At 36.5% G+C, this 27939-nt stretch overlaps 2 protein-coding genes and 1 long non-coding RNA gene across 7 annotated transcripts; 2 read left to right on the forward strand and 1 right to left on the reverse strand.

Annotated features, from left to right (window-relative positions):
- The first annotated feature begins 679 nt into the window (after positions 1–679).
- Positions 680–4534, forward strand: LOC141363270 (uncharacterized). The gene is made up of 6 exons (XR_012368801.1): positions 680–1098; positions 1180–1277; positions 1669–1733; positions 1822–1894; positions 2028–2163; positions 3800–4534. It is a non-coding gene; the product is annotated as an uncharacterized lncRNA (long non-coding RNA).
- A 1072-nt stretch (positions 4535–5606) lies between these two features.
- Positions 5607–10955, reverse strand: LOC129445451 (uncharacterized). Of its 5 annotated transcripts, none has more exons than XM_073865917.1 (9): positions 10250–10955; positions 10066–10157; positions 6887–6942; positions 6648–6752; positions 6501–6556; positions 6322–6358; positions 6101–6181; positions 5892–5960; positions 5669–5796 (listed from the first exon to the last, which is right to left on the reverse strand). In XM_073865917.1, the coding sequence occupies exons 5-9, from the start codon at positions 6527–6529 to the stop codon at positions 5737–5739; spliced, it is 276 nt and encodes a 91-aa protein (XP_073722018.1). In that variant the 5' UTR covers positions 6530–6556; positions 6648–6752; positions 6887–6942; positions 10066–10157; positions 10250–10955; the 3' UTR covers positions 5669–5736. The 5 variants fall into 5 exon arrangements, with proteins under 5 accessions (XP_073722009.1, XP_073722018.1, XP_073721988.1 ...); XM_073865887.1 differs by having other exon boundaries at positions 6277–6358; positions 10250–10952; XM_073865908.1 differs by lacking the exon at positions 6648–6752 and having other exon boundaries at positions 5607–5802; positions 5899–5960; positions 6277–6358; positions 10250–10948.
- Positions 10956–22821: 11866 nt separating this feature from the next.
- LOC129445452 (uncharacterized) lies at positions 22822–26449 on the forward strand. Its single transcript, XM_073860000.1, has 5 exons — positions 22822–22901; positions 23013–23387; positions 23564–23719; positions 24188–24228; positions 24317–26449. Exons 1-5 carry the CDS (start codon positions 22871–22873, stop codon positions 24428–24430), a joined length of 717 nt encoding a protein of 238 aa, XP_073716101.1. The 5' UTR covers positions 22822–22870; the 3' UTR covers positions 24431–26449.
- The last annotated feature ends 1490 nt before the right edge of the window (positions 26450–27939 follow it).

A 27939-nucleotide genomic window follows, 5' to 3' on the forward strand; every position in this document is an offset into this window, starting at 1 on the left:
TCTTTTTTTGTTGAACACAAAAGAAGATATTTTGATAAATTATGGTAAGCACACAGCTGATTGTAACCATTGTAACCATTCACTTCCATAATAGGAAAAAATATTATAAATTATATTATATTATATTATACATGATTATATTACTGTGATAAATGATGAAGAAGATTATGATAAATATAATTTATCAAGAATGCACAAATGTGCTACGCCAATTAAAAAATACTGCAGTTTGTATTTTAATAAAAACATTTGTGAATAGCCTAACTGTTACTCACACATAGGCCTAACGTTAGCAAAAAAAAAAACCTCTCTTCTAATTGATGGCGCAACAGCTTGGTGATTATCAGTGCTCTTTAAACCGAACATATTCGCTCCCTTCAGAAACTAAACTTTATTTAATTTTTCCTCCATGTCCCCTTATAGGGGCTCCATAGTTTGTAAAGTTGAAGTACAAAAAAAAAAATCTCACGTAAAATGGCGGAAGTTCACTGCCCAGTCCAGTTATTTGGGTCTGAACCATAGACCGTAAAAAAATAAAAGTCTGAACAAGCGACATATGACATTTTTATCTTTATTTACCTTTATCTTAAATTCAGCACATGATTATTGTTGTGGTTATGAATAAAGCTAATACGTTGAAAGGTTTCTTAGTTTAAACCGGTTTGAACCAACGGCTGCGCAAACCGATCATCAAGTGACATCAAAGTACCGCGCGAGCGATTCGAAAACGTACAGAGTCGCCCGATCTCGCGGTACCTCATGTCATAGACCGGTATAATCTGCACAGCGCTGATTTGAACCAAACATAGTTTTAGTTGTTATATTCGCGTTTGGTCACAAGACAGTTTGAACCGCTCGAATCTGCTTGTTTACATTTCAATATATCGCTGTAAGTATAAGTAATAAGCTCAAACTATAAATCGTTTCTTCGACAAACAAAGTCTTTTACGTTAGCGTTACCCCCTGGAGTTATTTTGAATATTTAATGACGGATGCATGCACTTTCTGGAGCTTCGCCTCCATCATTGAGCACAACATTTTAATGTAGTTTAGTGTGTGTAACCAAATTGAGTCATTAACATCTGAGATGGCATAAGGGTGAGTAAATTTTGTTTTGTTTTTAGGAACACTATATCACAGCAAGGCTGCAGTTACAAGATGGTTGCTTATTCATTTCAGGCCTCAAGATGGAGCCCTTAGACAATAAAACATTTACCTATGAATACACCTGACAGAAGTACAGCAGACCAGCAGTACTCAGATGAAAGCTAGGCATGGTAAGAAAGATTGTATGTAATAAAAAAAACAGAATCACTCTCAATGATTAAGACGTTTTATTGATGCTTGTGCATCTGGAGCAGTGCATGCTTTTAGAGCGATCCCTAGCCAGATGGGTATCATTGCAAAGCACACTAAGACAACCGAGGTATCTTTTACCATAATATGCAAGTGTTTTAACATTATAGTGTAGATCTACTTAAAAAATCGTGATTGGTGCATAGTAGTGTAGACTTGACACTTGTGGCATCAGAAGTTGTTTATGTTTTAAAATAGATTTTAAACAAATGGCTTTTGTAAACAAAACTTTTCTTACTATAGACTTCGGCATAGAATCAACAGTGTCATTCTGTTACTATGTGAAATTAATGTATACAATGTTTGTTACAGATCCTTAAATTCTTGCCATGCTGCCAACCCTCCATGTGGCTCCTCATGCAGTCTGCGTACAGCATGTGAGATTGTGTCTGCTTTAAAATGCTTTAGAGATTTTAGAGTGCTCAGTATATGTACCTTACTCACCAATGATAATGTGATCTCTAGGAGGCTGTCATGGGCACCGAGACTGATCTGATCCAGAACAGGGTGGACTTAATCGAATTTCTGCAGCCTTCCGGTAAGACCTTTTAGAGCTCCAGTTCTTTCATTGCAATAACATTTTTCATTTGAGTTTTTGTGAAAAGGCACATTGATCAGATAAATAATTTTAAGAAATTAGAGTTTTTGAATGATGATGTTCCTCTTTACAGATTTGATGTTGGGATGAATCTGGTGCAGTTCGTCCAAACTTGTGAGGTGGGCAATGTTTGTGAAGATGATGAATCTCCTCCACTGGAATCAGGATTGGGGGGAAAGTTAAGACAACCTCCACGGGTTCATCAGGAGGTACGATGATCTTATTTATGTTTGTAAGATATGATATAAATGTGGTACCGTGAGTCACATGGTACAAAATATGAAAAAGTTTTTATCTTATTCATTAGTTCAAAGTCTAGAAGTAACTGCATTTTAAGAAGGCTGCTGCATCATCTATCATGGATGTTTGTCATTTGGCACACCGTTGCTAAAAGAAGTGGATTGGTTCGTTAGAAGTTATGTAATTAATGTTAATATTAATGCCATGTTTAAAGATAATAATGACATAAATGCAGTCCATTTGGGCATGTGGGAAATGTATGTTGATTGCGATATGTTCATTTTAATGTAGGGGAGAGTGGGGCACAACCTAATGCTTTTTAACTTTGCCTCTATCATTCAAAAAAAAGAACAGTTAGAAAAATAATTTACACAATCAACACACACATCTCTGCTACAATTGAACACTTAAAAGTTTGATTGTGGGACCTACCGATATCGTACAATTACACCGAAAGTGACAGGAGTGCAACTTACCCCACAGGTGAGGTTAATTGTAACAGAGGGTTTGTTGTAACACCTGCTAGAAAATTTTGTTTAAACACAAATAATTCAATAAAATTCTGTCTATATACTAAATGTGGATATTGTTTATATATCTGCCTATAATAGATATATATTCACACATTTATCTATCCATGATGCTTCATTTAACCATTCTTTTATTAAGCATCAATGCTTATAGATTTTTTTTGAAAGGGCTGCACAATTAAGACAAAAAAAGAATTGTCAGTTATTTGCCCTGATATTGTATTAACAGTTGTCATTTTGATAAATAGTATTTAAATTTGTTTCATTTCATAATCATTGTATACTGGAGGCCCCGCTGTGTAAAAAAAAGTTTTCAAGCCCAGCTATCAGTTAGGAGTTGCTGACATGTTTCAAAATAGTGTTATGTAGACAGTGATTAAAGCAACACTAAAGACTTATTGCTCTTTGTTCCCCCTACAGGTTAGAAGCGTAATTGTTCATTACCACTGTTGTTAATACTGCAGCATAGCTTGCTCTGATTGGATTGTAGATCTGCCGTAAAGAAAGTTTTTGTAGTTTTCACTCTAACTACAGGACCACTACCCGACGGTTGGAAACTTCTTTAGTGCGGTTTTGGCCGATAGAGGGCTGCAAAGCGAATGTGAAAGTGCCATTCACCCTGTTTTGAGTGGATGAACCACTGAAACTTTTTTTGGAAACGTTATTTTAAGGTAAAAAAAACTCTTTGGTGTTGCTTTAAAATAATATAAGGTTGGATTTGGGTGACACCCAACTCAGAAAACGAAAAAAAGAAAAAAAAACAAGACAAAGAAATTTACTTTTATGCCTCCAAAACACTCTTTTTTAATATCTTATCCAAAATACATCAAAACTTTTCACAAATTCACAAGAGATCATCTTCTGACAGTAAGAGAAAATTAGCAAAAGCACAGACTGCTCAGCCCTGTAAAAATATGTAAAGTAGAAGTGTTACAATTAATCCCACGTTAGTTTGTGCCCCGCACGCCCTTCAGCTTTGGTCATTGATAAAAAGTTTTTCATTTATTGGCATGAACTGCTTGGAGCATAAATGTTTGCAGAAACATTAATTACACTATTTAACATGTGTTTCTAGGTTTCTCTCCATATTTTTCATCATTGAACCCCATCATATTTTATAGTGCCAGTCCTCCCCTTACCTGCTGCTCCTACTTCTGCTCCAGACCATGAGGATCCTGCAGTTCAGATCCTGCCCTCGCCTGCACCTATGGCTTCTGTTGATCAAGTGCCAGTCCTCCCCTAACTTGCTACTACAACTCTGAACCACAAGGATCGTACAGTTCAGGTCCTCCCCTCACCTGCTCCTATGGCTCCTCTGGACTATAAGCTTATATAGTCGGTCCTCCCCTTACCTGCTCCTACTTCTCCCCTCCCGACTAGCACAACTTGCTTTGTTGAGTCAGATGTTAAGACCAGGTCTGGCCTCAGTGACGTCCTTGCTATGTGCTCAGGAAACTTTAACTGCCTCCCAAGGTCAGCATGCAGCTTCCAATCTCGGGCCATGGCTAGCAGTTCAGTTGAGGCCTTACGTTCTCCCTGAGGTTTCTCCCCTGCCCTAACAAAGGAGATGTTGTGCCTCGCAGGGACTAGGTGTTTAGACTCCCGTATTGCGGTGCAGATGGTGTCCGCTACTACCTTCAGCACCTGGTTATGGCGCCACGTGTACCTCCCCTCTCCTAGTGCTTTAGGGCAGCAACTCAGGATGTGCTCCAAGGAACCATGAGCATGCTGGTGTTTCTGCTAGGCCCCAGGTATGTAGGTTAGATGGACTTGGGAGGACATCATACATCGACTGAATCAGGAACTTAAGTCTTGCTTCCATAGTTCTGTCCAGGTGATCTTCCTGGCAGCTGCATGATCCCAATTGACCCAGACCCCTTGTTGGCGCATTGCCACAGTCTTACTTAGGCGCTCCACCTCCGCACAAATCTCTCTCTGCACCATCTGGCGTCTCTCTCGTCCTTGGGCTTTGTCGTAGTGTGGTCTTGTGTGACTACCTAGACCAGCTCTTCCGACTGCCACAGAGCCAACTAAGACACTATGTCTCAGTCTTGCCTTTGCCTGGTCGACTGCTTCTTGCGCTCGCCATTTCCTCCCAGTTCTGACCGTGATGCCAGCGGAAGAGACTCTGTTGTCAGCCAAGTCTCTGTACAGCAACACCTCCCCTGGACCATGAAAAGCCTATAATGCGGGTCTTCCCCTTACCTGCTTCTACTTCTCCCCTGGACCATGAAAAGCCTATAATGCAGGTCTTCCCCTTACCTGCTCCTACTTCTGCTCTGGACCATGAGGAGCCTATATTGCCAGTCCACCCCTTACCTGCTCCCCGTCACTTACAGGTAAACATTTACCAGAGCCCTGAACAAATTCAAATTCAATCTGTAACCTACAGTAGAGGTTGAAAGCAGTTATGTAGCTCAGTAAGTTTCAGTAAATCTCTCCGTTTTAGCCTTAATCTTTGTAGTATTATGTATAGTAGTTTTTTTTTTTAATTAATAGCAATTTTTAGTGCCTAAAGGTTAGCAATAACAAAAACAGCTTTGAAAACATTCAGTGACAGGGTTGCCTTTTCAGGTCCTCTGAGCTGCCCCACCTCAGAGCTTCAGGTACAAGTAACACAGTTGGGATGCTGGTGGGTGACATGGCAGGGGGTTTGGGGCACAGTGCTGTTTGATTGCAATTTCTTCTGATTTTTATGTTTGTGGGGTTATTTTTGCTGATTGTAGTAAATTGTTGATTGTAGTTTGTTGGCAAAAACCTAGAGATCTGTCCCCTCACGGTCTTATGCTTGCTGCAAATTAAACAAAATGAGCTTTAATGTATGAAATTTCATTTTAAATTTTTAAATAAAAATTGCCATTAATTCTACTCGGATCTCTGGTCCATTTTTACCTGTGAGTTAGAAGGGGGACAATAATTTGCTAAACTTACTGAACTGCAGTGCTTTGTGTTTCCAAACACAGTCTGGGCTTTTTTATTATTGTCTCCACATCTGCTTCCTTCTTATTCTGCTTACTGAGCACCAGAACTGCTTTCAACCTCCATCTTCTCTACTGGTGCTGCATTATGTGGCTGTAAATAAAACAGAGATTTAATGCATGCAAATCAAACCCCCTCTAAAAATCTAATTGGCATTAGTTATGCCCAAGGTTCTGGTAAATGTCTACCTGTAAGGTTGAAGCAGCAAAACGCTTGCATTTGGGTTTCAACGTCTGAGGAAGCAAATGCTTGGAAGTCTAAAAATCCATATAAAAATATTGTTAAGAGTTGTTTCTGCAAACAACACTAAATAATTGCTGTTTAGTAAAAATGACCACAGCTAAACCTAATATTACAAATGTTTAAGCTGAAAACAGAAGGAATATGCTAAACTTACTGAGGTGCATGCTGTGCGTTCCCAAACATAACATGGGCTTTTTACAATCACCTCCATCTCAACTGCTTGCTTCCAATTAAGCTGTAATAAAACAAACCATTTAATCAAATGTACATTAAACATTTATTTAATTAAAAGTGCCACTAGTGCTGCTCCAGGATCAGGTAAATGTCTACCTCTGAGATCAAAGAAGCACAGTGTAAAGGAGTCTGAGGACTCACATGCGTTGCTGGCAGACCAGCCAAAGGAGATGAATGTCTATAAAACATGTATAAAATATACTGTAAAAGCTGTTTCTGCTAACATTCAAGCACTAAAGAATTGCGAGTAATAAAAAAAACTACTACACACAATATTACAAAGGTTAAGGCTAAAATGAAGAGACTTTGTTAAAACTTACTGAGCCACATAACTGCTTTCAACCTCCATCTCCTCTACTGCTTTTATATTATGTGTCTGTAAATAAAACAACAGAGATTTAATGCATGCAAATCAAACCACCTTTATGTATTGAAATTGGCATCAGTTATGCCCGAAGCTTTGGTACATTTCTGCCTATAAAGTTGAAGAAGCAAAACGCTTGTGCGAGGAAGTCGAGGTTTGAGGAGGCAATGGCTGTTTTGGTGAGGGCCAGACAGGAGTAGATGAATTCCTGAAATTACATATAAATGTACTGTAAGAGTTGTTTCTGCTAACCTTTAAGCACTAAAGAATTGCTAAAAAAAACTATTACACATAATAATACAATGCTTAAGGCTAAAATGGAGAGACTTTGTTAGAACTTACTAAGCTACATAACTGCTTTCAACCTCCATCTCCTCTACTGTGTTTGCATTATGTGGCTGTAAATAAAACAGAGAGAGAGAGAGAGTTTTAATTTATTTTAAAAATCATATCATAAGGTGCATAAATATTTTTTTAAATATCATAACTTGACACAAACAAACATCACAGAATTAGCCAAAGGAGTTCTGAGTTTTTACTGTTCTATTTTGGTATATTCACGTTGATTGTCAAAAAAATGTGTTCGTTATTTTTGAGTTAGTATCTTGAAACAATAGAAGATGTAAAGAACAAAGCAAGAAGGACTATGGTATGGTCCGTTTTACAAATCTATTTTTTTTCCATTATTTGTTTTTCCCGGGTGCTGTTTGTTTATTTTAATACCCCGTGTATTTAGATTGTTGTGTGTGTGTGTTTTATTTTTCTCTGACCTTATTCTTGTTGTCATTGATATTAATTTTCTATTTGTCTTTTGCATTTGAAATTAATAAAGCATACATAAATATGAAAAAATATGAGTTTGTATTGTTCTAACATTTAGCTTGTATAAGCACCGATGTTATTAGAAGAATATCAACAGAATTATATCAACAACAGATAAATAGCACTATTATCATTTTAGAAGTGCTTTCCAGTGAGTCTAATGCTATAAACAATGACCCACAGCAGTGGTGGCTAGAAGTCTTTCATATGTTAAAATGTCATTATGTTATTAATTGTTGACTATAAGTTATTTCTATATAAAGTAAACAAGCATCAACAAATTAGCTGTGTTTTTTTGGCTGTTTTGGTAACCAACGTTCCTGAATATCATAGTGCCCTACAACTGCCGAAAGTAGTCCAGCATCCTGAAATTTCACCAGAAATATGTTAAGCACCGCCGTGCTTGGAGTCCATTAACTTACAAAGGCCCTGTCCCTAATGGCACACTCCGGACTTAAGGGGGTCCCACACCGGCCGCATAGCTCAGCGTCGCACAGCACCGTGCCGTTCTGAAAAACTCGAACACATTGCTCTCTATGAGTATATGCACACCGGCGCCGACAGGTGGCGCCTGTCCACGCCGCCCAGCTACGACTCAGGAAGTTGCTCAAATCCCTGTCACGCCACAGGGCACCACTCACATAGTTTAACATTAAATAACATCATATTTGTCCCAAATCATTAACGATTAACATTGGCTGCTAGCGTATATTTTGCATTTTGAAGTAGATACTATCTGACGAAGCTCGCGCTATTTAATGTGCACTTCCGGTCTATGATACCTCCGAGTTGTCCTAGACGCAACTCGACGCGGCGCTGAGCTGCGCGGCCGGTGTGCGACCCACTTCATGGACTTCCTCAGGATCCACACTTTGATGACATCATGTAGTGCAGACCTTAGGGACCCTTGACTCGAGTGCAAGAGGGCACATCAGAGTCATATTTTGGGACAGACTCGACCGTCACGCCGAAAATAGGAAGAGTGTGTACTCCTCCCTTCCGTTGTCTGATTTCTCTTTCGCAAGGACTTCTGGGTTGGTAAAGTGCATGAAGCCTGCTGCAGTGCGGGCTTCACTGAAGACCATGCACTGAAGGGTGCAAAGGGGGCACTGATGAGCACACTTCGGAGCGTAAAAAGGGCAGATGGGACACCCTACGGACTCGGAGCATGTGCAAATTTAAGGCCACGAAACTTAAGTCCACATGAACTGCACCATTTGAGACAGGGCCAAATACATTACCAGGGGTGCACTTGACTGGTGTGCAAGTGCTCATGCGTTATAGAACACTGCTCTAAATGATTACTGTACTGTTAAAATTAATGTGTTGTTAGCAGCGATGCAACAGTCACAGGCCCGATTGGACAATTTAAATTTTTAAGATTTCAATACTTTACTCATGCGTTTGATAAGTTTTGTTGGCGCGCACCTATAGCGCGAGCGTGATCTGCATCTTAAGGCTTCAGACAGCTTGCTAGTTCAGGCAAATAGTAAAGACAGCGTGCAAATGCCAACTGAGTTTGTTTTCTTGAACTTGAGCGGACATTTTTACACAAAATCATCTCAAAATGCATTGATTATAGTAGTAAAAGTCTATTATACATTAAATAAAAGCATTTGAGAAATAAAATGTGAGCGTAACAATAAATTGGACCCGTGCATTTAAAGTGACAGTACACCAAGCATTTTTAGAGTATAAACCTAATGCTGTTTTTAGTGTTAATCAAACCACAGACAAAGAAAATCATAATTTCCTTGTCTTGATTGAATAACTTTTACAACTTTAATAATCGATTAATTTAATTTAGTAAAGACTATGCAGTATTATCTGATTACTTTATTCAGTTTATTTACTCTAAGACTAAGCTATCTGAAAACTACAGACCAACCTGAAAACATGAACAGCACTGTTTATTTGTATGTTTGTTCTATTGTACATTTGTGCGATTATTTTTTATTACTGACCATTTACTTGTCTTTAACAATATTTGACATTCATATGAGTTAGGCTTGTAGTTATTTATGAAGGTTATATGTGTTAACAATAACCAGGCAAATTTTATTTTATGTACATCATTGTCTACCATGTTTAAACCAAAGAGATAAGGCGAAGAGAGTACTCATGAGATTAGTGATGATGACAGCATGTAGGATGTCTGTATTATAAATAGTGTGAATAAGTTACCAAGCAACATCTCCAGGTGCTACTTTGAGAGAACCAGGCCAAAAAATTTATACCCCTGTACATTACATTAACCGTGTCAATAAACTCCAAATTCAAACTAGCGTTTTGTAGTTTCCATCACGAGATAGTATGTTATTTAAGATTTCTGACGTAAAACAGACAATTATTAAAATAATTAGCTACTTACATCGTGTGTTGCACATTTTTGCAAGGTAATTTACCTCAGCGACTGTAAACCGTAACTCCCGCCTTCTTTGATATGATTGGCCAGTATCACCCGCATTCTTTGACTCGATTGGCCACCACTAACACTGGCTGATCGCTGCATTAAACCCGTTTTCCTTTAATACCCTTAATCAATCCTTAATTTGCTTAATGATTCGGTGGCTCGGTGCCAGTCGTATTTGGTTCGCGTACAAAAGCTGCAAACACTTCATAAATTTGGATTTTTTTCGGCCAGATCAGTATACAGTTATAGTTTAAACCAATATGGAATAATAACTTAAAAAACGTACCTGTCGCCTGCAGAATGTCAGTCACCAAGGCGGGAAATAGAGATGTGGAGGAAGTCCGTGATCTGCTTCAGTCTCGCGATTTTTTAAGTAGCCTGCGAAAATGTGACGTAGTTGTTTCAACAAACATTTTTAGTTTAAAAAACAATTATACAGGGGTGTATTCCAGAAAGCAGGGTTAACTTACCATCAGATTAACCCTGAACTTTGGGTTGATCAACCCCAAACTTGCTTACTCTGGGTATGTTGGTTCCAAAACACAGTTTAAGAGTTAGTTCAATCAACCCGCTGAAAGTAACCCAGAGTTAATGCGCGCTCACGGTAACAACATAAAGGCATTGTCAATGGATCACAGATTTCACGAGTCACCATGGAAACATCAGAGAACTTTAACGTTTTTAAATGAGAAATAACATTATAAACCAATACTTAGTCAAAATCAACGTTTTATAACGTTATATAAGTGCGTGATTACAAAACAGATAAAATTAATTAATTAATACGAACATATTTTACCCCATTTAAGTCCAATATTATATGTGTCTCAACGAAAATACACATAATATTATTTAACAATTATTTAAAAGCCTGTAAAAATAATCATAGATTTTATATATGATTTTAAATATATTAATTATATCTAATTAGATATAATTTGACATATATAAGATTATCTTTTCTCTTACAAAAATGAACAATGGCTTTACTACAGTTAAAACAAAAAAAACATGGTTACAGTAAAACCAAGGTTTTCAAAAACCATTGTTAAAACCATGGTAAGTGTAGTAAAACCATAGTTTTACTGAATCAATGCACAGAAAAAACATGGTTACCACAACTTTACACCAATAAAACCATGGTTAATTTTTGTAAGGGCTGTGGCACATAAAGTGCATAAATCTGTCATAAGGCTTATTTACAGGTTTTTTTTTAGATATGATTGTATTATAAAATGCACTATGATTATATTCACTACTTGTACTACTTGTACTTATTTCAATGACCCTGTTTAGTTTTTGGCAGAGGCGGACAGAGTACACAGCTTTATTACTTGAGTAAGAGTACAGTTACCCCATGCTAAATTTTACTCAAGTACAAGTAAAAGTACTGCAGTAAGATGTCTACTCAAGTAAAAGTAAAAAGTACTTGTTTTTAAAAGTACTTGAGTATCAAGAGTACAAGAGTACATTTTTAAATTTTGCATTACTACTGCCACAGTGCACATTGAACCACGTGAGATGATTGACAGCTGTACAGCAAATGATAGAGCTCTGAGGTCAAATCTGACATGAATCAAGAAGAGGATCCAGTGATCACCAGTGATCCCTGCCGCTCTCAAGGAGTTGAATTTTTGTAAGCGGTGATGAAGCTCTGTTTTGGTAAACACAGCAAACACTTAAAGCGAAAACTATCATTAACTTGTTTAGAAATTTAAAATAGTCTGGCGAGGTGGAGCCACGGGTTGTCACATTCTCAAGATGGACCTGCTGTGTCTTCATCCATTGTTTCGTCCATGGTTTCTTCTCTTATCTAAATCTGACTATTAGAACTTTGGCGGAAAGCTGAAGGTGATAGCTGATAGGCTGTCCCAATCAGTGCCACCTGCACAATCCAATCACGTTTGAGAAAAGGGAAACAACAAATCGAGGGTTTCTAAAATTTTTCTTTTTTCCTTTTTTTTAGAAGTAACAGGTACTCACGGTTATGGGTAGAAATGTAGTGGAGTAAAGAGTACAATATTTGCCTCTCAAATGTACTTGAGTAAAGTCATGAGTACTCCCCAAAAATAATACTCGAGTAAAGTACAGATCCCTCAAAATTGTACTTAAGTACTGTACTCAAGTAAATCTACTCCGTTACTGTCCGACTCTGGTTTTTGGCAGAGGTGTCAAGTAACGAAGTACAAATACTTCGTTACCTTACTTAAGTAGATATTTTGGGTATCTATACTTTACTTGAGTAATTATTTTTCAGACGACTTTTTACTTCTACTCCTTACATTTTCACGCAATTATCTGTACTTTCTACTCCTTACATTTTAAAAATCGCCTCGTTACTTCTATTAATTTCAACTTGTTTTCTTTTTTTACATTCCGGCTTGTCATCGTTAAAAAAACCTATCTTGATAAATTGCATCATCCAGATGAATCCGATTGTGGTTGGATGAGAAGTATAAACATACACCATTTCGACTCCCTATTGGTTTGTACGCAATCCCCGCCCCCCAGCTGACTGCAGATGATCAAAAGTTTGTTCGATAGCGCTGCACAGAGAAACATAAAAGAACCGCGAGAGCAGGGCCGCATTAATGCATGGGCTTACCTGGGCTTAAGCCCAGGGCCTCGGGCTGGGAAGGGCCCCGAGATGCCGGAAAAAAATAACAACCGCATTTTATAAAAAGTTGATACTCCCTTTAAAATTATGCTTAATCGCTTTGCTTTGAATGTCCGTGCGTGAATGCAGTTCCTGCGCAAGAATATCTCTCACTTACTGTAGGCTACCCTGCAGTCATTAGTGAGCTTTTTAAAATTTCTGTCTGAAATATCTATTATTGCATTTCTGAAGGCAACACAGACAGCTTTCTTATAAAGTGACCACAAGTGCCTTTCAAGTGATGAACAAAGACGAAACTGAGGACGCGTTTTTATCTTAATATGAAAGACAACGTGTATATAAACATTCATTAAATGATTCCTCATAACATTTTAAAGCTAAGATATACAGAACAGCACACATAGATTTTACACAAAACATTTTTGATAACTAAATCTAATAAATAACAAATTAGATTCTGCCTCGGAAGCCACGGCTAAGTTCAGCGATCTTATTTCATTTTGAGATTTAGCTTGGCAAATCTTGGAAATAAAAGACGAGAAATTACATATAATTTGTTACTGTAAATTATAAAAAACAAGCTTCATATACAATTCCTTAAACAAAAAACACTGAAATTAATGATCTTATAGACACTATATATGCTTTATTATTTTGCACAGAAATATCTGATTGCTTACTTTCACTTTGATCATCATCTCTGTATTCACTTGAAACACCTGATGATTCTTATAACATTTGTTTCAAGAATCTCTTTTCTATCATTTGAAAGTTAACACCGACCATAATATTAAATCACAAGAGAGACAATTGTGTCAGATTCGGTAGAGATATTTTTGGTGTCATCACCGAAATAAAAAAAAAAACGGCATACCTGTTTTGTAGTTCAACTTCTGAAAAGTTAAGCAACCTTTTTAAATACATTTTAAAACTTATACTTGTCGAAAAAATCAGTTTTTTGATGTTTAGTTTGATGAACGCCTAAATATGATCACGCAGAACACCTAGCGCGTTCGGTTAAATTGAATGTGATAGCATGCAACAGCGTAACATCGACACAACGGAAAGCAATCCATAACTTACAGAACTTAAATTAGATCCGAATTTACCTTTATAATTAATAAAAAATAAAAACAAAATAAGGTCAATAAGGTGCAGAACATGAGTGCAAAATGCCTAAATGCGCAGGGGAATAAAACACAAACCACAAATAGTTTAATCAGATAACACTGAATAATCTATCAATTAAATTAAAAAAAGGAAATATTATAATTAATTATTAAAATAACGAAAGTATAGAATTGCCTGTTTTGTCTTTTTAATTGCAGAAACAAAGAGACTTTGCAATGGTTTCTGGATATGGGCGTGCAGCCCTTTCACGGGATTTAGGCTATTAGCAGACTTTAAAAATATTTATTGAAAGCTAATTTTTCACATATTATTTACTTAGTATTATCATAATAGGATGTATATTTTTTATATTGGGAGAAAGCTGTTAAATGTGAAATCAGATAATGTGCACTCTTATGCAGCCAAAATTAAAGGTGCAGTGTGTAATTTTTTAGAAGGATCTCTTGAAAGAAATGCTAAATAATATACAAAACTATATTATCAGTGGTGTATAAAGACCTTTTAAAATGAAACGTTATGTTTTTATTACCTTAGAATGAGACGTTTTTATCTACTAACACAGAGGGTCCCCTTAAATGGAAGTCGCCATTTTGTGCTGCCATGTTTCTACAGAAGCCCTTAACGGACAAACTTTTGTACTAAGTTGTCTCCAACGATAAAATGTTTATCCAGTGGTGGCTATTGTAGCTTCTTTATGCATTTCAAAAGCAAGGGTTGGGCAGTGGACTGAGCCGTTGGTTGCAATTCGCAACCTCCCCACTAGATGCTGCTAAAATTTACACACTGCGACGATTGACTGTGCAGTAGTCAAATCAGGCTTCTCCTGTTAAAGCATTGAATCTTAGACTATTTGGGTCACCTCCAGCTAGGACTATGTGCATATGTTATGAAGTGATATTTGTGTATATTGTGGGCACTCCGATATGGTTTTAATATTTTTTTATTCCATTTATTCCAGCAAAATAAAAGCCTGACAACTTGCACTTAGTGGTTATAAAGATTGTGTGAATGTAGGCTGCAATTCTGGTGGATGAAGGGCCACACAAAAGGGTAAAGCCCAGGGGCCCCTTACAGTGTTAATGCGGCCCTGCGCGAGAGCGATTAGAAAGCATGCAGAGTGTCTCCCCTCGCGATGCTTTGATATCATCCGCCATCTGTTTGTACAGTAACAGAACGCGGCATTCTGTCTTGAAATGGAAAAGTACGAAATAAAACTCGCGCATCACTTTCAGGTCAGTTCACATTCACAAGCCTTTGTAAATGTATAGCTGGCAGCTGGCACCAACTCATCTGTGTGATTTAAATAGTGTAACAATACCAATTTATATCATGTAACTTCAGTTGTTCAACTTAAATGACATTGTGCTGCGTTGCGTTTTGAAGCATGGCAAAGATATCTAGGCTAAAAACATTGTTGTTTTGTATATGCTAATAACTGCCGTAAATTTTATTTGCATTAACAAAACCTACTTAGCTGAATGCTTGAGTGTTAAATCAATAAAATACATAACCATACATACCAACTTTTGCTTTTGTTAATAGACATCAGCTGTTTCCTTCAACCTGACTTTTAATTTACTTACAATAAAGACATTTAGTAATTCTCCAAAATTGCTTGGATTTATACTGACTAAAGTAAAGTATACAAAAGTCCATTAGCTACACAAGTACAGATGCAGAAATATAAGCTATAATATATAATTGCATATTTGTAGTTTGTGTTGCTGTCAAAATACAATTATAAATGATAACAATAGCATATTTGTATTCTCACACATACTATAGTTGTGTGATTTTGTTGTTTTTTAACTTAAGAGGGCACCACTGTAAAAGTTTGGCCACCAGGGTTAGCTCTGAAGATTGACTTTTTGCACCATTACAATATTTATAGGCAACTAGTCATCATATCTTCCTCTCTATAGAACACATGTTAATGCTCAGTAGTACACATATATGGATCTTTAATGCAGTTGTTATCAAACATTTTTTGCGGCCTCCCTTGTGTACAGTGGATTGACATAAATATTCTAAAACTTAAAATTTGAATTAAACAAAACATTTTAAATTATACAATTTATTGCTTTTGTTTAGTAGCCTTATTTTTCTGAGGTTTAATTACACAGAATTTATAATAAAGTAATGTATTTCATAAAATATTATAAAACTGGGGCCCCTGGCACCATCCAGTTTGAGAACCACTGCTTTAATGTATTTGTTTGCATTGTATTGAAATGCGTTCATTTTTAATGGGCATATACCGTATGTGGTTGAAACAGATAGCGTAGTGCAGGGGTAGGCAACATGGAGTGCCGATGTCCTGCAGTGTTTAGCTCCAGGTCAAATCAAGCACACCTGAACAAACTAAGGGCTCAGTCACACCAAAAGCGCTTTAAACGCTTGCAAACGCAAGGCGCGACGCACTGCCTTTTTTAAAAAAGAGCAGTGCAGCGCGGCTTTTCATATTGCTAAGCAACCACCGAGTCAGCTGTCTTGTCAATCAAATATTGAAGCGTGAGCGCTCTTTTGCTGTTAACTGTTATATTAGCAGAAACTTTAAAAAGAGGGCGCTTGCTCTGACCTTGTTTGTGGATAAGAGGAGCACAAACACGCAGGAGAGAGTGAGCGAGTGGAGTCCGGTTCTTCAAAGCAACTGTAAACTTCCCTCGCCACAACGTAAGGCCCGCCTCTCCCCTCATTCGATTGGACAATGGAAGACGCGAATGACGTCAGGCGCTCCTCCGCTCTCAGCGCTCCTTCAAAAACGCGTGCGCGGCAGGCGGCAGAAAACCGCAAGGCGCTCGGCGCGCATAAACAGCGCGCAAACGCGCCCTGCCCATAGAATATCATTCAAAAAAGGCGCCTGCAACTGCCATAAACGCTTTTGGTGTGACTGAGCCCTAATAAAGGTTAAAGTCACCTGAAACTACAGGTAACCAAGGTTTTATAAGGGTTGGGGCTAATCTACAGGACATCGACACTCCAGGACTGTTGCCTACCCCTGGCCCTAGTGCATCCCACATTTTTTAACATTAACATTTTAATAACACTATAGTTATTATGGCCTTTAGAAACATTTTTTAGAGGAGATAGGGTAGTGCACAAAAGGCCCCTGTGGTGCGGCCTAGGCTTTTTTCTCTAATGACATTTTTTTCCTTACATTACTTTTTACTTTTATACTTTAAGTAGTTTTGAAACCAGTACTTTTTCACTTTTACTTGAGTAAAAAGCTTGAGTTGATACTTCAACTTCTACAAAAGTCTTTTAAAACCCTAGTATCTATACTTCTACTTGAGTAATGAATATGAATACTTTTGACACCACTGGTTTTTGGACTATCCATTGTATGACACTGTATCGTCATCTTTTTTAACATTTACTTATCTGATAAATGCACCCTCTTTTAATTGTAAAGCTTCCTTACAGTCCTTACAGATTTTCAATAATTTTGTGTAATGCTTTTCAGTTCACTACACTAAAAATGATCATTCATTTGCATTGGACAATTAGGATCTGCTGTGACAGAAGTGGAGAATAGAAATGTTACATTAGTGTCAATAGTAACATGTTCTAATATATCCTGTATCATCTAATATAACCAAATATCTCAATTTCCCTTTGGCTCAAAAATGATAGCTCAGGAAAGCACAAAAGGCCCATTTTAAAGAAAAAAAAGGTGATTTTAGAAAAAGACCAACTATAGATCAAATGTAGAGAGGGGGCTACAGATCTAAAGTGCATGTTTAGGAAATAAATATGATACTATGGAATATATATTTATAATTTTATTTCATTGTGTACATGATCTAACTAATAATAGAAAATCTCTGACCACTATGCCATGTCTGTGATTAAATGGTGTTTCACCTAATGAAGGCTGTGCTTCACCTGTGTCACTCTGTGGGTCAGTGTTAAATCGTGCCTGTGCTTCATGGGTGTCATTCTGTGGGTCAATGTCTGTGCTTCACCTGTGTCATTCTGTGGGTCAGTGTTAAATCATGCCTGTGCTTCATGGGTGTCATTCTGTGGGTCAGGTTAGATGCACATGCCTATCAGAGACTGCAGGCAGGGGTAACTTCTGTCCCTCAGTAATTATTATTTTGATAGGCATCATGTGGTTCTATTTTGTTACTGTAACATTGGCACATTGTCACTTAAGTAAAATATGTTAAGATTTCTGGCTCAATATTGACAATGTATTTGCACACACAATTTATTAGAACTTTAGATTCATCTCAAATTATCTAGTAAGTGAAAGATGAGGTTATTTATGAATTGACCAAATTTAAATAGAAATGTACTTGTTAACATTAAAGGGACACAAGGCAAGTCTGAGTATTATTTCTCTACTAGCTCCCCCTAGTGTCTGGGAGTAAATGCTTTCTATATCTGAGACTTTACGAGACTGAAGGACACCGGGTCGGATACAGCGAACTTGCAAGTGGGGTATTCTTCCTACAGACGGTAGGGGCGGGCGAGAGAGACTTCATTCGTCATGTAATGAGTCATTTAACCATATACAGACTTACGATGATGATTTATTAACATAAAAATGCTGCCTTGTGTCTCTTTAATTAACTGATGGAAATGTGTTTCATACATCTACTGATATTTGGAGATATATTAATGATGAACATAATTAAATGTATAGTATTTAGTCCGAACACAAATATGAATAATTTTTTATCAATAATGGACATAATTAAATTTATAGTAATTAGTCCAATCACAAATATCAAACCATGTTATTAAAAAAAATGTTTCTTTAAAGAAAATATCGTAAATGTTTTAAGACAGCAATAAATATTCGCGACTGTAAATGTAATAAAAAAATGCTTTAATATTGTAATATTATGCAAAATATATGCTTCCACGCCCGCTGCACGCTCATCATAAGTACACGCATGCGCAGACATCCTCCGGAGCCTCGTTTTATTAACTAAAATGAACTTACCCTGCAACATAACCTGCTCCGGAGTAGGTTATCTTCAGAGAGTCAGTTGCTATGGTTACTTACATAACCCGAAAGTTACCTCCGTTTTTGGAACCGAAAGCAGAGGTTATCCGCTTACTTACTCCTAAACATACCCGGGTAAGTCACATAACCTGCTTTCTGGAATACACCCCTGGTTTATTCAACTTTAACCCTAGTTTACAACAAAAAATATTGTTGTTTCAACAATTTATAAAAGTGTAGTTATGTCTACAAAAAAGTAAGTTGAAATAACTAATTTACACAATTATTTTTTCAAGTGTACATATTAGGACATTTTGCCCTAGTGACAACATATTTTGACCATTTGTTTGGGGAATAAGTAAAGATATCTAAAGTAGTGCAAAAGAAACATGTATTTACATTGCTCAGCAGCTAAACATTTATTTAAAAAAAATATGATTGAATAAACACATTATACAAGATGTTAAATGTTGTAAACATATGCACTAAAAATGCATGCAAAAATATTGCATTAGTTGGATTTCTACCCATGTTGTGAAAAATTTGAACGTCAACTAGAAAGCTAGAAACTATTTGTTTTGCACCCCATCATACCCTCCTACTAACACAAGAGGGTGCCCTCACTGCAGTTCTAAAGCCTCCAGGCATCCCATCAAACTCATGCTGCATCCTAATTTGCCTACCTATACCCTATATATAAGTATGCACTCTTTCTTTTCATATCTTTAAAAAAAACTTGCAAAATCATTTGTTGAATAACACAATTATCGTTAGATTGTTTAACAGTTAACTCATTGCAATGCACTGCATAGACAGTCATCAATGTTTTATTGGTGAATAGCGTTCTGCAATGGAAAAAGGGTTTTGATTTGTGTCATTATAGCAGATAATTTTATTTTTGATGATCTTAGGATAGTATGCAAACAATTTAAAAAATGCTTTTTAGATCCTTGGTTATGAGTTTTGTTTCCACAGATTAGAAAAAAAAAACATAAAGGTTCTTGTATTAACATGAAAATAATAAAAAAAAAACTGTAAACTGATAAGACTAAATGATGGAAATATTTCAACAATGCCTGCTGTTCTGTTGCAATAACTGTAGTATAAGATTTATCAGCACATGCCACATACAGTATTAAATCTATGACACTGCACATAAGGATATTAAATCAATTGAGTCATACACTCAAATAGCACTAAAAGTGCTTCACTGGCTCGTAATCAAAAGGGAACCATTTTAAGTGCCATATGAAGAACCATATTGTGCTATGTAGAACCATAAGTGGTGCTATACTGTATCACCCCTTCTGGTTCTTCATAAGTGCTGTTTAGCACTAAAAATGGTTTCCCTGTGATTACAAGCTTTTTAGCCCCAATGTTAATTAATGAAACATTATGTTTTATATGCTCTGCGACATGTGCATAAAAATGCACAGAGCCTCTTTAAACCAGCAAACTAAATAAGTATAGATTTGACGCTCAAGTACAGAAAGGAAAGAAATGTACTGTATATATGCCACCAGTAGAAGACTGTGATGTCCATCCCTGAGCCCTAACTGCTAGTCTGTTATTGTTTTGTCCATTCACAAATGCACACAGTTTGTCTCATTTCTAAGTAAATATGATGCCCTTTCTCAACCATCAGACAGTGTACAGGAAAGCTGCAGACACAGCATGCATACAAACCAACCTCACCGCAAACTGTCAGCATAAGCAAGCATTAACACCTACACACACACACAGCTTCATGTCTACTTCTGTCTCATATATGATCAACTTAAGTGGAAACATTTGTGGTTCCCCAAGAAAAGCCAGCATGTGAAGTTAAGCAAAATAGAAAATAATAAACAATCAAAAATCTAATTTTCACTGTGCTGAAACATGAGAGAGTCTGTGCTGAAACTACTGCTGAACGGCTTTCATTAAATGACACTACTAAATAAACCTGACTCTAGTTAAAGTCTCTTTCACTTACCGTGACACTCACATAACTTGTTGCTCTAGAGACCCTTCACTTCCTAACCCTTTAAATGTAATTTTAGAAGTACATAATCTTAACAAATAAATGTTGATTAATAGGATGGTTTGTCCAGAAAAAGATATTTACAAACTGATCTAAGAAAGTATAATCAGATATCAGGTAACCAAAATTTTGTCTGCGAAGTGCTAATATCTCTTTAAATATGTCCTGAATATTCAGGAAGTACAACCGTATATACTGCTATAATGCAGATTAGAAATATCTGCTTGTCTTTAACATTGGGCGCTGTCCAGTGTGTTAAATTTCTACAGATACTTTACACAAGAGTATAAAACAGGGGTTGCCAAAACTCTCCTAAATAATTTAAGATCATTTGGGGCTCATTCAGTACTCTTCTGTGTACACAGGGTGAACATAGTGTAAATTGCTAGTTGTAAAACACATTACAACTGATCAAAGTTTATTGAAGCGGTTTGTATTTTCTGTTATCAATGAATCTTCATGTGGTGAAATCGATGGTCACTCTTCTCAATTTTCACCAGGTTTAACTCCCTGGGGTCCAAAAACGCGGTGGGCCATGTTTTCTCCTCATCAAAGCAGAATCTACTTAAAATACGCCATCATTAATAATCATACACTTACATGTTAGACATTATATTTACTTTTATTTGTGTACATTCACAATAACAACAAATATTTGTGTCTTTATCAAATAAACAAACAAACAAGAATGCAACAAGTCATGTGATTATATATATTATATATATTTTAGTGAAGCAATTATGCTCTTTTATTTACTTAAAACAACAGAAAACATGAAAAAATGAATAAAACCACCACAATAAATGAAAACATATAGAAGTGAATACCATATGAAACAAAACTTTATTCAAATGTTTTTTTTCTACAAACTATCACATATTTACTGCCAACTCAACACAGCTATAACAATTCTGCAGCTTTTTTGATGAATCATGGGAAAGCTGGCATCTTGGGAAAGCTGGGATAGAAATGTCCATCTGATGCTTGCTTCCAAATCTGGGACTCTCAGGGTATCCGGGGATTTTTCACCTACTGATTTAATGAATACTGAGGATTCGGACATACTATTCGTTCGCCTACTGCTTTTTGCCTACTACATAGTATGGCAGTATGCGATTTCGGATTCAGTACTGTTTCTACTATATTTTAGGTAAGTAGGTGGTTTCGGATGATACTTAAGTACAGGTGCCTCGAATCTTGCGAGAAATAGTCCAAATCCTGGTAATTCTTGCCTACCCTTTTAAGTATACTGAGGTTTTGGACATACTATTTGTTCGCCTACTGCTTTTTGCCTACTATATAGTAGGGCAGTATGCGGTTTTGGATTCAGCCACTACTTTCTTCTTCTCCTCTTCCTAAACACAATCACACTTCCCTTAAAGGGGCAGAGACACCAAATAACTTCCTAAGTAATACATAATGTACAAGGCACACCAAAACTTATGAAAACATTTCTAAATAAATTGATAGTTTTTAAACTTGTTTAAACAAGTTTTCTTTTTCCCTTTAGTTTTATAAAACCACAAATCAACAACAATAAAATAAAATAATGAATTAACAAATTCAAGATTACAATATCACCTTCTGTGAGCCCATCACAGAATTTTTGGCGTTCCGTAGTCATTACACGGAATTCTGTGAGACCAGTGGCCGGTTGCATAGCCGTGACGTTAAGACTGTGTCTTAAGAATGATTCTGACCAACTAGCAATTAGTTAGGGCTAATCGATCTTATTATTTGGATTTAAATTAGACCAATCTACCTTTCTATGTAACATACTTAAAACAATTATGACCAGTCTTAGAAAAAAAAATTCACGACTAACTTTTAAGACTAGTCTTAAAGTTTCATGCAACCGGCCAGGTTGCGGTTTTCATATATGTGTGAATTGTTATGCTACTAAAGAGCATCACACCTTCTAGCTGTTTTGTTCAAACCACAAATTGTTTCCAGTGGTTTTTATGACTGTCCTTTGTTCATGTCTTTTGTTTATGTGCATGCAATTGGTATAGCAACAATGCATTTAAAGTATATAAAGCCACTCTTGACAACACTTTACCTTTTATTATCAGTAATACACTAATGAGAAAAAGGTTTCTTTTTAAATATTGTAAAGAAGCTATATATTGGTTGATGAATGGTGAAGTTGTAAATTCGTTTTTAAAAAGAAAAAAAGTTTACATTAGAAAAGTAAAACATCTGCCCTGTATGATACAAGATCACATTAAACCAAAAACAATTTCCCATCTTAGAGCAATTCAAATCCTTTTTAGCAGATCAGAAATACCTTCCACCAGAACAAACCAATCACATCACATCTGACATTTTCTTTGAAGTCCCCTAGTCACTTTCAATTTCTCATAGAGATGGAGCGAAATATCATCATCACACTTGTGTGTAAGTCCATTTTTTGTTGTTGTTGAATTAAGAGTAACTGTATACTGAGAAAGATGTATATTTAAATTTCATTTTCAATTTAAGTTTTTAAACCTGTTTATGTTTCTGCAGGTGTTTGGTTCTGTGTACATCAGAGAATCTTTGGGACAGAAATGAAGATGAAAGTTAAACCAGGAGACAATGTCACTCTCTTCTGTGATTGTGTCATACCACTTAGTTACTTCATTGTTTGGTTTAGAAACTGCACACATGAACATCAGCCATCGCTTTTGATAAATGCCGAACACTTTTTCAAGGGGACCTTTCCACGTTTTAACTTTGTGCACAACAGCTCCAGTAACACCTTTGATCTACATATTAAAAACATCAGCGTATATGATGAAGGAATCTATTACTGTGCAAAAGCAGAAAAGAAAATAAGTGGCACCTTAAGCTCAAGACTTGAGTACCAGTATGGAAACAGGAGCACTCATCTGGCTGTCTTGGGTAAGAAAACTTTTCTGCTTTTCTTCATGCTGATAATACTGGAGGATGTTTACTTAAGCCATAACTCTACATAAGAAACAAACAAATCGAAAATTTGCATTGAAGTCCAAATTTGTTAATTGTCAAAACATTTAATGAGGAAGATTAAAATGACATTTGCATCTATATAAATACAGTGTCTGGCTGTAGGGAGATGTCCAGCAGCACCGTCTCTCCTCCTCCTCCTGTATCAGACTGTTTCCTTTACTTGGGGCTGCTGGTCAGTGTATGTGTTGTGTGTTTTCTCCTCTGCTTCATCTGTGTGTACTGCCTTTGTCAGAGAAAAACTACAGGTACTTATATATTTTTTTGCCTTCATTTTTTTCTACTGTACATAATAACACTTTCAGGAGTCTACTTCACACTTGTTACTAACTGTAAGTAAATATGCAACTTCATTGCAACTTCTGGTCATTACAGTAGTACATCTACTAACACTTTAGTCTATTAATACTCTAATAAGAGTAAAGTGGACACATACATGTAAATTAATGAGGGTAACTTAGATGTAATATAATGTCTAAGGTGGTCTTTCGAAACTAAGTATAACCACCGGATTATAGAGACTGCACACAGAATTTATCTTGCACCTTTCAAATGCTACTACATGTATGAAGCCATAAAAGAATAATGGTGAACTATAAATAAATGTTAGCTGTAAATAAACTGTTCATAATATTTTAAACAAAATTTTTGCCGAAAGTTTCTTTATCAGAATTTAATTGATTTCTCACTGCCTCATGTTTTTGTGGTTGTTTTAGGTTTTGAGAGTGCAAAGATGCTCACAGTAAATGTTATGAAGGTATTCTTATTATTGTCCTTAAAACTTAAAAAATATATATTTTAAAGATGACAGAAAAGGTTAAACAAATGTATCTAATTTACTTCAGATGGATCCGACAGAGAAACATCAATGTCAGATGAGTAAGACTGGAAAGTTTTGTCATCATACTGAAGTCACTTATAGACTCCTGCCATCTGTACATCGCTATGAAAAAATGTAAATCTCTCTACTTAGTTTACGGTGGCAAAAAAAGTATGTGAACCCTTTGGAATTTCATGGTTTTCTAAATAAATTTGTCATAAAATGTGATCTGTCTCTCCCGGTGAGCATTCGTGTTCTTTCTGTTTCTCGATGAATTGGATCGGTGCGATGCAAAGCAAGTGTCACATTGTATCCTTCCATGTGTCCGAACGGTTCCGTGTTTATATTTTAAATGGTCAGTCACGTCGGTTCTAGTTTAATTACTTCAGGTCCCAAGTCTAATTAATATTTTGTGTAAAACCCGAGTCGATCGGAGAACGGCCGCGAGCGCAGTTTTAGCGTGCCTCCGGTTTCTATGGCGATAACAACTGGCTCTTGTTACGACCACGCGCTGCATTTTCTTTCTCCCATTTTTTTTATCCTATTATTAATAAACCATATCTTTTCTAAAAAGTTTGCATGGATATGGTAGCAAAAATGCAATGCTAATGAATTGCACTGAACGAGCAAAGCTCAAGCTGACTCAAGATATAAAAAACGCAAAGCTGTAAGTAAAGTCACCTTTCCGGGACTGCAAGTAAACTTTTAAATCTGAAATAATGAGTGGATTAGAAGCCCATAGAAGCGTACATAGGAAAGTTGTGAAATTTGGAACACTGATAGAGGGCAGTCCTAAAGTTTACCATAGCAAATCAGTCTTAAACCTGCTAGTGCCACCAACAGTCCAAATTTTCACTTAGGTTTTTGCTTATAACTTCGTAGAAATATTTTTTTCCTCTGATCCCTTGGCTCAAGACGATTCGATTATGAAGTCATGTTCCGTCATGAAAAAATCCACATTTTGATTTTTTTGAAAAATATACTTTTTTCTAACTCTTCCTAGAGCTTTTGTCCGATTTGCGTAAAAATTTGTGTGTGTAACATCTAGAGACAATCTGGGCAAAAAGTTTTGGAATTTGTGTTGATTCGGCAATACTTTTTTTGTTTACTGCATCAACTAATTTTACGTAGAGCAAGAAAAAATGGACTTGAGGCAGCATCTTGGAGTCCTGAATCATTGCAGAGTCCAACGATACCAAACATGCCATGTTTTGCCTTACGCTTAGTCCTTTGAAGCAAAATAGCACTTTAAACACCCATGCAAATATCTCCACAAGCGTTATTTTGATCGAATTAAAAACACTGTAGGAAAAGCAATACAATAACTTGACAAAAGACTAGTTGCAAAAAATAAGTTACATTTATTTTTTTGTGCATTTTTAGACATAAATGATTATAACTCAAAATGAGATTTTTTTCACCAAATTTGATACGCTAATGTATGGGCAGAGTCTGAGGCCACACAAAAAAATGGTATGCCTGCACCCACTAGTTGTCTTTATATTTCAACAAAACCTTTGACATCAAGCAAGCCCTATGGCCATACAACTGTTTTTTCGCTAAACTAACAGGTATAGTCATGAAACTACCTAGATATAACACAGTCATGACCTGAGGTTGCATGTACGATTTTGCCATAGTGCCACCTAGTGGTCTTGAAATAGGAAAATTATATTTTTTTGCTTAAAACTACTGCAAACTTTCATGAAGTCATCATGGGTTATTCCTTTCATGGCTTGGAGTATAATCATTAGTGGATGCCAATTCAATCCTGAGCAACCAATGAGAATATCCTAGCAACCGTTTTGCAAGATTGGGGTGGGCTCTTTTGACTCATTAACATTGATGTATTAACCCAAGATTTGCCACAGCACACACAAATTAAGTTTTTCTTCGGAAATCTAATGTTCCATGATTCTCAATAAGAGAGAAACAATTGCAGTGTACAAAAACACTGAGATTTTTTTTGTCTGAAATCAAATGAAACAAGGTTCTCTAAACTGCTTATCTAAAGTAAATTTTACTTCTTTCTGTGCCCTTTTTGGCTTGAACCAAGTAGGCAATTGTTGCTTGCAACTATATTTAATACCCTTGTGTTTGCTGACATGTGTCAGTTTGTTTTGTAAGTTTGTAAAGTTCTTACTTTGTAACATACCTGTTTTGTGTTCCTGTTATGCCTTAATAAAGTCCTTTGAGTTCATCCATTTGTAACACTCATCCATTGTTGAAGTGAAGCATAAACTGCACTGAGCAAACTACATCCTCTTGCATTTGCATGCATTTTAACCAACACCAAAACCACATAAGCAAAACATTTGTGTCTGATGAGATGACCAGTAATAAGAAAGGAAGCGTGAGTTCAAACCAGGTAATGTCATCAATTAAATAAAATGTGCATTATAGATGTTTACCTTACAGGTAAATGTTTAATTGATTTTCTTCACTAGTTAAGGTTACTAAAAAGTAAGTATGACCGGGTGCATAATATTATCAAGTTAAAAAGCAAATGACCTGACACTTACCTGACATTATTCATGTCTAAAACAATTTAAGCCTTTTAGAGCATAAAAATGTTCTTGTAACATCAAACAAGTTTTTAGTTCTGAGAGACAATTTAGCCATTTTGAAACAGGAAACCACAGCCTTGTGTATGTTCTTGTGCACTAATAGGTGTTAGCTGGTGAATGCTTAATGTACACAAATGCAATGGAAGATTTTGTGGTTATAAACAATGAACAGGTTTACACCCAGACTCAAAGCAACACATTTCTCAGTACACATTTTAGGACAGAAGTGTACTGAAAATAACAAAGTCATGCACGCTTTCAGGTGTATATGTGTGGTGAGCTATGGTTTTAGCCATTCATTGAAGCTGGCGTTCTCTTAGTGTTTTTTCAAAATGTCTGAGGGTTGCAAGAGAAAAGTGTCTACGAATTGTTTGACAAGAAGAGAAAGGCCTCTGAAGAAAGAAACAAGACCAGAGTGTTTTCGGGAGAATATTTCACATGCTGGTGTGCGCTAAAAGCACAGGTTGCTTCCCACTGATGCCTCAGTCAGGAAGTTTCTACTCGACAGGTAAAGTTTGGCCTGAGAAATCCATTAAATATCACTTCTAGTAAAAGTTGATGTAGCAATGCTAGCCCTGGCACGAGTCACGAACCACGCAGACACAGCAAACATCTCAATGTATGAGCCATGCTGACAGCAACTTGTAAACAGAGCATGCATGAGAAGAACTAGGCTTGTGCATGCTCTCTCGTGCACACTTTTAAAAGGCGTTCCCTCTCGGGAGCAGGTATAGTGTTGTGCAATTGCATTTTTTTTTTTAAGTGGAGAGGGCAGTTCTTTTCTTTTATATTTACAGGTCCAGATGAGATAGCTGTGATGCCACCAAAGGTGGAAGATCTCTGTGAGGACAGGGAATCAAGAGTCTTCCACCAATCACGAGTCATCTATGTACTCTAACATGTACTCTTGTATATTTTTTGCTTATGTCTCATATCAGTGGTAGCCATTTGTATAATAGTTTTTTCAGCTTTTATGGCAAATTCATTCAAAGTCATTGAGAATGATTTTTTATTACATGCTATCTTTCTTACCATGTCTAGCTTTTATCTGAGTACTGCTGGTCTGCTATACTGCTGTCAT

Source organism: Misgurnus anguillicaudatus, chromosome 3 (genome assembly GCF_027580225.2).
Source record: "Misgurnus anguillicaudatus chromosome 3, ASM2758022v2, whole genome shotgun sequence".
NCBI lineage: Eukaryota > Metazoa > Chordata > Actinopteri > Cypriniformes > Cobitidae > Misgurnus > Misgurnus anguillicaudatus.